Source organism: Polychytrium aggregatum, assembly GCF_025602895.1.
Source record: "Polychytrium aggregatum strain JEL109 chromosome Unknown BJ171scaffold_123, whole genome shotgun sequence".
NCBI classification, from domain to species: domain Eukaryota; kingdom Fungi; phylum Chytridiomycota; class Chytridiomycetes; order Polychytriales; genus Polychytrium; species Polychytrium aggregatum.
Window position 1 is genome coordinate 112,386 of NW_026516325.1, and position 8,840 is coordinate 121,225.

The 8,840-nt window shown below is 58.4% G+C and overlaps 3 protein-coding genes across 3 annotated transcripts; 2 read left to right on the forward strand and 1 right to left on the reverse strand.

Moving 5' to 3' along the window:
* Positions 1–36: 36 nt before the first annotated feature.
* Positions 37–2,046, reverse strand: BJ171DRAFT_574238 (lysozyme-like domain-containing protein; the record flags this gene model as incomplete). The annotated part of the gene is made up of 2 exons (XM_053113715.1): positions 37–1,512; positions 1,798–2,046. 2 exons carry the CDS (start codon positions 2,044–2,046, stop codon positions 268–270), a joined length of 1,494 nt encoding a protein of 497 aa, XP_052961797.1. The 3' UTR covers positions 37–267.
* Positions 2,047–4,483: 2,437 nt separating this feature from the next.
* BJ171DRAFT_539670 (protein phosphatase 2A) lies at positions 4,484–6,964 on the forward strand. The gene is made up of 6 exons (XM_053112930.1): positions 4,484–4,617; positions 4,869–5,252; positions 5,543–5,655; positions 5,807–5,945; positions 6,066–6,184; positions 6,401–6,964. Exons 1-6 carry the CDS (start codon positions 4,510–4,512, stop codon positions 6,471–6,473), a joined length of 936 nt encoding a protein of 311 aa, XP_052961798.1. The 5' UTR covers positions 4,484–4,509; the 3' UTR covers positions 6,474–6,964.
* Positions 6,965–7,420: 456 nt separating this feature from the next.
* BJ171DRAFT_539672 (uncharacterized protein) lies at positions 7,421–8,620 on the forward strand. The gene is made up of 2 exons (XM_053112931.1): positions 7,421–7,847; positions 8,016–8,620. Exons 1-2 carry the CDS (start codon positions 7,551–7,553, stop codon positions 8,409–8,411), a joined length of 693 nt encoding a protein of 230 aa, XP_052961799.1. The 5' UTR covers positions 7,421–7,550; the 3' UTR covers positions 8,412–8,620.
* Positions 8,621–8,840: the final 220 nt, after the last annotated feature.

The window sequence follows — 8,840 nt, forward strand, 5'->3', positions numbered from 1 at the left end:
TCAAACAGCCATCGCCTTTGGCAAGTCAATTCAGACGCAGAAACAGGCTGGAAAATGAGGCTTTGTTGGAGGGCAAGACAGCCAATTTCGGTTATTCATTAGAGGGAGGGCGCATAGGCACACACATTCGCCGAGATACACATTCATATGGACATACATTCATAGGGGCGCACATATATATGCATACACATTCATGACGGACACACATTCATAGGGGAGGGGCAAAGAAGCAGGGACCGTGCCATGTCTTCTCTGGATGGAGAGCATTTACTTCAGCGTGACGTCCCAGAAGTGCTCGACGCAAGCAACGTACTGGCCATCGATCAGGCCGTTGAAAGGGGTCTGGTAGTTGACCAGCTCACACTCGTAGGGAGTCGAGGACTGGTCCCAGTAGATGTAGATGGCAGCGGAGCTGGCGGAACTGAACAGACCCATGCCGGCGCAGGCCATGTTGTCGTGGCTGATGTCGATGCTGAGATCGGCGGTAAAGTTGCGGTAGTAGTTGATGCGGTTCTGGGCGGCGGCCTTGGTGGGCGAGTCCTGGCACTCGCTGTTGATGATCTGGATGGTGGTGGGGAAGTTGTTGCCGAGGCCGCGCGAGATGTCATCGGCGTTGGGCACCCAGGTACCGTCAATGACAAACAGCATCGAGGGCTTGGGCGGCTGCGGGTAGACAAAGAAGAACACGGCCGAGGCCAGGTTGAGCCAGGTGGTGGCGACATTGTCAGGGCTGTCGAGCAGGAGGTTGGCATCGCCATAGAGGACTTCGCTGAAGGCGGCATAGTTGTAGTAGTAGCTGAGCTGCTTGGCACCGCGGCCAAAGTACTGCAGCCAGTTGCCAGAGGAGTCCTTGCCACAGGTCCAGACGTTGTTCCAGAAGGGGTTGCCGACACAGTCGTTGTTGTAGCCGCAGCTGGCGCCGCCAGGGCAGCCATTCTCCCGAACGGCAACGAGGCCCTGGAGCCACTCGGGGATGCCGTACTGCTCGACACTGTGGCCGCCGGTCTCCTGGTCAAAGTGGGCAAACATGGTGGCGAGCGAGCGCTTGCAGAGGGCATCGGCATCGCGGCCGTCGGTATAGTCACCGCAGAAGCCGCTGAACTTGGCGACGGCCTGGAGGAAGCCGGTGTAGGTGTACAGGGGATCGGCGACCGAAAAGTAGTACTGCCACTTGCTCAGGGGAAGGTACTGTTCGACACGCTTGACGTTGGAAGGGTTGCTGGGGTTCAGGGGAGCGACGGCGCTGACGATGGAGTTGTCGCGGGTGGCGATCGAGGCCTTGACTTGCTGGAAGTAGGTCGAGTTGGTCAGCGAGGCAGCGTATTGCTGAGCCTCGGCCAGGGTGGGAATACCATCGATGGGGGGACCGCTGGGCATGCCGTTGGGGTTGCAAGGGCCCTGGGAGACCCAGTTGGTGGAGTTGTTGGGCCAGTCACCGGCATTGGCGTAGTACTTGTTGATGTAGTTGATGTTGAGGTAGCTGACGAGAGAGTCGCCGGGGTAGGTCCAGATCTCGACCCAACCTTGGCCGCAAGTGGGCAGGCCAGTGGGGATGGTGGTGCTGGTGGTAGTGGTGGTAGTGGTAGTCTTGGTGGTGGTGGTGGTAGTAGTGGTGGTAGGCTTAGTAGTAGTAGTGGTGGTGGTAGTGGTGGGCTTGGTGGTGGTAGTGGTGGGCTTGGTGGTGGTAGTCTTGGTGGTAGTAGTAGTGGTACGAGCAGGGGTAGTGGTGGTGGTGGTGGTGGTGCGGGCAGGGGTAGTCGTGGTAGTAGTAGTCGTGGTGGTGGTGGCGGTGGCGACGCTGGTGGCAGGGCCGTTCAGGGTCCAGAGAGCGTTGCCGGCGATGGGAGCCCACGGAGCGATGGCAGTGTGCGGGATGGCACAGATCCAGGTGTTCCCGCCATAAGTAACGCAGTCACCGATGTTATAGGTGGCACCGACGGCCCAGTTGGGGCACGACAGGGCGGCGGCGAGGGGGGCGGCCAGCGAGAAGCTGGTGAGGCAGGCCAGCAGGAGCGACAGGACCAGGAGGGCTTTGAAGTGCTTCATGGTCGGCAGGGCTGAGGCAGAGACAGAGGCGGTGGCAGCGAAGAGGCAGGCGCGAGGCAGGAAACGAAGAAGAGGACAGCAGGACGAGGGCGACAGGAGAGGTGCGGGCACGGGCGGTCGTTTCCGCGATCCTGGGCTGGCGACGGAGCAGGATGGCAGCGGCGTTGGGCTATTTATACAGCTTGACGCCGCCCCGATCCAACGGAGGGCGGCTGGCGATGGCCCCGTGCGCCGGTCTCGATGCTGGGCAGAACAAGAAGCACCGATGGTGGAACAGGCAAGGTCAGGCGAGGGGTGCAAGAGCGCTGCCGTGTGACGGCCACAAGAAAAGGCATGCCGCGCAGCCAGGCTCCATGGACACCGAGAGGCGCGGGGCTCGGGGAAGGCGAGACGAACGCATGATGGAACGCGGGTGTGCTGCTGCCGGGGTGTTGCTGCTGGGGGGTGTGCTGTGGGAGCATGTGTTGGGGGGCCGTCGGTTGGTGGGAGCGAGAGAGAGGACTAGGATGTTGAGGCAGGAGGATCAGGCATGTGCTGCTGGCAGGAGGGAGACGACAGAGACCATGGAAGATGCAGGATGTTGATAAACAGAACACGCAGAACACATAGAACGCATAGAATACATAGAAGACAACTTGCAGAACAGAAGCAAACGCACAGAACACTTGGCATCCGGAACAAGCGCCAGCGGGAACAAGCGCTGGGCAGCAACAAGCGACAGGTCGGGCATTCGGTCTTCCCTGGCGCGCTCACGCACGGGTCGGGTGACAGAAACCCCACCCACGGCCCTCTTGTTGGGGACAGAACACAGGCCCACGCCGGTTGTCCAAGGGCGCTCGTGACCACAAAAACGTGAGACCGACGTCGGCGGCGGCGTTGGGGGCAAGCAGGGGCAGGCGGCTGGCTCGTTGGATCCCCGCACAAGGCCAGTGCTGCACAGCAGAGTGGTGCCTCTGAGGTTGTGTCTGCCGCGGCAAGGCAGGGCCACGCAAGCGACGGAAGGCAGGGCAATGGAGCTCCATGCGATACAATGCAAGGAATTCAAAGAACGCAGAAGAACGCACAGAAGAGCAAGGCCGGACGCAGACGCGCGAAAGAAAAAAGGGAAAGGCATCACGATCAAAGGGGATCAGCCGAGCCAGGCCAGATGAATGTCACGCGAGCGCTGGCGGGGCGGGCGTGGTGCACATGGAGGGTTGCAGGCCTGCGATGGAGCAGATGGAAGGCGGGGTGTGTGGCAGATTGTCGTGCCAGAGCGGGTGCGATGGAGAGGTCAGGGCGGGTGGGGACAGGCCGCTTGGAGGACGGTCCAAGAATCATCCGCATGGCTCGGTGTGCTTTTCGAATCTAGTTTGCTTGTGGGCATTGTCGGTCGACATTGCCTGTGGGATTTGTGAACTGAGAGCGCGAATTGAATGTCCGAATCGGCCGGGATCGACACCAGATCGCACCGGATCGCACCGGATCGCACCGGATCGCACCGGACCAGGCAGATGACCCGGTCGACAGCTGCTGGCGGCTGGTGGGCCCGCGGTGCTCATGTCACCCCGTAATGAGCCCTGCAATGCCGGCCGGGCACACGACCGCTCGGCCGTGGGACCGGATCACAGGGTCGGTTGTGCCGACGGCGTGCATCCGGAATGGTTCGATCGGTGCGATGCGCTGTTGTGGTGAACAACACAGCACTTTTGCCTTGGATTGACTGCCCTGCATTGTCTGCTTTCCCACGGGCGATTCGTCCATCTCGCTCTCGCCCTCGCTCTCTCTCTCGCTCTCGCCCTCGCTCTCTCCTGCTCTCGCTCCACGAATGAATTTCATTGTCAGCCGCCTGCCTTTTCTGGCCGCGCCGTCGCACACGCGGCTCGATCCGCGCCACCGCCGCACTCGATCCGGCTGCAGTCGCCCGCCTTCGAGGGTTTTCTTTTTCGAGCTCACCGCCGATTTCCCCCCCTGCTCCATCATCCCGATCCCTATCAGGTATATCTGCGCTGGACATCCGCCCGCCTTCGCATCCCTCAGCCGTCCAGAGGACATTATTGTGCGTCTTGGGAAGGGTCGCTGTTCTATTTCTGAGAGGGTGGTGTGCCGCCGTTTGGTCCTGACGTTCCCGACGGCTCCTGCGGCCGCACACGCGCAAATGCTGGGGGGGGGGAATCGGTGATGCATCTGCTGGCGAAATGCGCGTCCGCCTCCCTCCTGGACGCTCTCGCTGTTATTGTTTATCCCGGCCCGCTCGACGCACGGTGCTCCGCCAGCTGCACTCTGCATCATCACCAATGCTGTCCTCGGTCCACCCTTTCTTGTTGGTTGCTGGTTTTCGCGCTCGCCGATATCTGCGTTTGGAGTGGTGGATGGCACGCCAACAGCTAACGAGCCTGTGGCTTCTTCTGTCTTCCCGCATTGTCTGCGCTGTGCTGCCGCGCATTCCCGTCTGCAGACGCTCTTTCGTTCACCCTATCAGTCATGGCGTCGTCGGCAATGGAGCACTACCCCGAAGTTGATGTCTGGGTCAACACCCTGATGAACTGCAAGCAACTCTCTGAGGCTGATGTCAAGAAGCTCTGCGATAAGGTGGATCGGCCTCGCCACACTCTTCCCGTCTCTCTGCCTTCGTCTGTTTTTATCCAGTCTTTTGTTGCTTGCCAACGTCTCTCTTCCAAACTTGCGGATGGCTGGGATGGCGGGGGTCGTGTCGGCCCAGGCAATGTGCCAGCCCCCCCCCTGGTCGATTTGCTGAGACAAGCCCACAAATCCTGGCAGAGCCATCCCAATCCACACCGATCCTGCCCGCAGCCCACTAATCCAGCAACGTCTGTCCCTAGGCGCGCGAGGTCCTCATGGAGGAGTCGAACGTCCAGCCCGTCCGTTGCCCCGTCACTGTCTGTGGCGATATTCACGGCCAGTTCCACGACCTCATGGAACTCTTCAAGATCGGCGGCAACTGCCCCGATACCAACTACTTGTTCATGGGCGACTACGTCGACCGTGGCTACTACTCGGTGGAGACCGTCACCCTGCTGGTGGCTCTCAAGGTCCGCTACAGAAACCGAGTCACCATCCTGCGTGGCAACCACGAGTCTCGCCAGATCACCCAGGTCTACGGCTTCTACGACGAGTGCCTGCGCAAGTACGGCAACGCCAACGTCTGGAAATACTTCACCGACCTCTTTGACTATCTGCCCTTGACTGCTCTCATTGAGGATCAGGTTCGTAGGGCGAGTTGTTCGTGACCGACTCGCGCTGGACGACTTCCACTGGACAAGCCGTGCGGGAGACGCGGCCGTTTCGCACAATCTTGCATCGTTGGTGCCTGATCTGGTGCGCGGAGAGAGGATCTATAGTGCCGATGTGGTCTACTGGCATGTGCCAGTGTCAAGCATCGCTACTCGGATAACAATATCGCACTGTGTATCAGTGCGCACAGACTCTCGGCTTTTGTAGCGTGGCGATTTATTTCTCTGGATGTTAACTGGATCTGATCGGGCCTGCACGCTAGATCTTCTGTCTGCACGGCGGTCTGTCGCCCTCGATCGACACCCTGGACCACATCCGCTCTCTCGACCGAATCCAAGAAGTCCCGCACGAGGGTCCCATGTGCGATCTTCTGTGGTACGTCTCGGCGTTAAGGCAAACGGAGGTGGTGGCCTTTTGATCGACCGGATCTGCCACGCTCGTCCCCGCTCAAGCTCCCGCATCTGGCCCGCGTCGTCAAGGACCCGATCTGACATTGGCCACTCCTCACCCTTTCATCTGCCTCCAGGTCCGACCCCGACGACCGCTGCGGTTGGGGCATTTCTCCTCGTGGCGCTGGATATACCTTTGGACAGGACATTGCCGAGGCCTTCAACCATAACAACGGTCTGACCCTGATCTCACGTGCGCATCAACTTGTCATGGAGGTAAGGCCCATTATGCATCCCCTGTTTGCGCTCGTGTGCTGGATTGGGCTATTGCGTCAACCTGTCGGTGTTTGGGAGGCCACTCTCTGATAGCCACAACGACATCTGTATTTCTTTCAGGGATACAACTGGTCGCAGGAGCGAAACGTCGTCACCATCTTCAGTGCCCCCAACTACTGCTACCGTTGCGGAAACCAAGCTGCCATCATGGAGATCGACGAGCACCTGAAATACACATTGTAAGGATCGTGTATATTGGGCCTGCATAGCCTGGACGGCATGACCTGGACTGCAGCAGATCTCTCTCGGAACGTGCCATAGCTCACTGCCTCGCTTTTATCCCTGCTCAATGACTGTCTTTACCTCGCGGCGGATCTCCTTATTGGCAAATTGCGTCCCTGTGGCCTCACATTGGCGCATCTCTCACCTGGACCCTGAACCTTGCACACCACCAGCCTCCAATTCGACCCTGCCCCCAGACGCGGAGAGCCCCACGTTACCCGACGAACGCCCGACTACTTCTTGTAAAGACATAGACTGGACGCACCGGCACTGTCGAGACACCTTAATCTGGCTGCATTGGGACAAGGCGAAAGGCAGAATGGAGGAACAAGTTTCGCTCAGGAGGCTCCGGCTGTGCTGTACATTTCAAGGTTGACCTTTCCCCCTCCCCAATCGGACCCACCACTCTTAACCACTTTCCCTGGCCGGAATGCATCCGCTCTTGCCTATGCACGCCGTTCTGTCGTGGGCCCCTTCGAATATCGACCTGCCGTGTGCCCTGATCGCTTGCATCGACACCAGCAGTGTGCCTCCATATCTCGGGTGCCTTGCGGCACATGGACGATGAAGAGTTGAGCAGTAGCGTGTGACTCTTTCTGTTGTTTGGTGCTTTCGGTTGACTGTTGATTGGCAGCCGCAGGCTCTCCTTGGTTTGGGGAAACGATTTGCGCTTGTTTGATATTATGCTCTGTTGGTTTTTTATCTTTCTTTGTTTCTCTTCTCTTCTCTTCTCTTCTCTTCTCTTCTCTTCTCTCACTTGTTCCTGGCGTTACTTTTACTTTGATACTGGATGATTTTCCCTCCCTCTCTCCCTCCCTCGTAGTTACGCATTCCCGTCCCGCTCTATTCCTCTCACCTTGATTTGCTCGTGTTCATGCTTATCCATTCTTTCGCCGAGATAAACTCGATTTAACCGAGCACCCTTGCTTCGTTGCGCGATTCCAGTGGAGTGATGGACAGAAGGGGTGCTCATCGATTTGTCCAGCACAGTATTCCCAAAGGCGACCGTGTGTATTCGGAGCCCAGCAGAGGCAGCCAATTTCAAAATCTGTGCCAGTTGCGATTTTGGCCTTGGGCTGAGCGGGGATAATATCAGTTTTGCCGCCTCTGCGGGTGAATGGCGGCGAAATGGCACGCCACACCCCGGCTCGATATCGAGCTTGGTTTCTCGCACCGCTCGTTCATGCCAGCAGGACCGCTCGAGTCTACCCTGCTCGTCATCCTCATCTGCTTCTGCTTCTGCTTCTGCTTCTGCTTCTGCTCGTGCTTCTGCTCGTGCTTCTGCTTCTGCACCGACTCGGCCTCGTCTTGCCAGTATCCAACATGGCCCCCCTCATTTCGTTGCTGAGCCCTTACGCCTCTTCCCTCACCTCGGTTCTGCTGATCGACTATGGCATCCAGGCCCTTGGATTCTCGATCTCGGCTCCGCTCAGGACAGAGAAGCTGTTTGATCTCGCAGGCGCCGTCTCGTATGTCTCGGCCGTGGCGGCCTCTGTCCTGTTTAGGCCCGAGGGCGACGTTCTGTCCAGGCGGCAGGTTTTGGCTGCTGCCATGACGACCCTGTGGGCCTTTCGTCTGGGCTCGTTCCTGTTCGTCCGGGTATTCTTCAAGTCCGACAAGGTATGCGACACTGAGCACCACATGGGCCTGATTCTGCCACAGCCCCATTTCCAAGGCTGTTGCCGTGTTCGAGGAAGCTGTTTTTGCGATGCAGACCCGATTGCCGCCATCTCGGCCCTCAGATGCATGCCACAGCCGTCTGATCGATTCGGCTATCTTTTCTTGCAGCGCTTCGATAAGATCAAGCACAACACCAAGCGCTTTGCGCTCACTTGGGTCCTCCAGGGTGTCTGGGTCTACATCACCGCCCTGCCTGTCTATATCCTACTGGCGAACCCTGGCGCTTCGCAGCGTCCGCTGCAGATCACCGACTATGTCGGTGCTGGGCTTTGGGCTACTGGTTTCCTCATCGAAGCCGTCGCCGATGCCCAGAAGTTCGCCTTCAAGAACAAGCATCCGCACAAGTTTATGAGCACTGGCCTCTTCCGCTACTCGCGCTGTGAGTTGCAGCAACCTCCCCAGGCGGGCGAGATCGGTTTTGGCCAACAGATGTTGCCCTGGGACGCTGCAGTCCGCCATTCTGGGGATGCACAATCGATCTGCTGGAAAGTCGACCACGGCTGACTGCATCTATTTCTCCTGGCCAGACCCGAACTACTTTGGCGAAATCACCCTCTGGGGTGGCATGTTCTTGCTCTGTTCAGGAGGCTTTGTCAGCCCCTGGCAATGGCTCTCGATCATCTCGCCGTACTTTGAGTACTCGCTGATCATGCATGTTTCTGGCGTCAAGCTGCTGGAGAAGAGCTCCGCTGAAAAATACGGAAAGCTACCTGGTAAGGCCATGATGCGCCAAGGGACAGAGGTTTTTTTTTTTTTTGTTACTATAGTCAACTTTATTCAAGAAGACAAGCCATCAGGTCCAACAGGTTGGTACCCCGGCACGTTGAGTACACAGGCAAGCCTATTTACTCCTGTTGCAGCCTAGTGCTGCCTCAGCTGCCCACAAGGTCTGAGACCAAGCGGGTGAACACATTTTCAAGCAGTTCCCACAAG

Bases quoted from the DNA above. Each gene is read 5' to 3' on its own strand.
- BJ171DRAFT_539670 (XM_053112930.1), top strand. From the start codon at position 4,510: ATGGCGTCGTCGGCAATGGAGCACTACCCCGAAGTTGATGTCTGGGTC. The intron at 4,618-4,868 runs GTGGATCGGCCT...GTCTGTCCCTAG, and splicing joins TCAAGAAGCTCTGCGATAAG to GCGCGCGAGGTCCTCATGGA. The intron at 5,946-6,065 runs GTAAGGCCCATT...TATTTCTTTCAG, and splicing joins CGCATCAACTTGTCATGGAG to GGATACAACTGGTCGCAGGA.
- BJ171DRAFT_539672 (XM_053112931.1), top strand. From the start codon at position 7,551: ATGGCCCCCCTCATTTCGTTGCTGAGCCCTTACGCCTCTTCCCTCACC. The intron at 7,848-8,015 runs GTATGCGACACT...CTTTTCTTGCAG, and splicing joins TATTCTTCAAGTCCGACAAG to CGCTTCGATAAGATCAAGCA.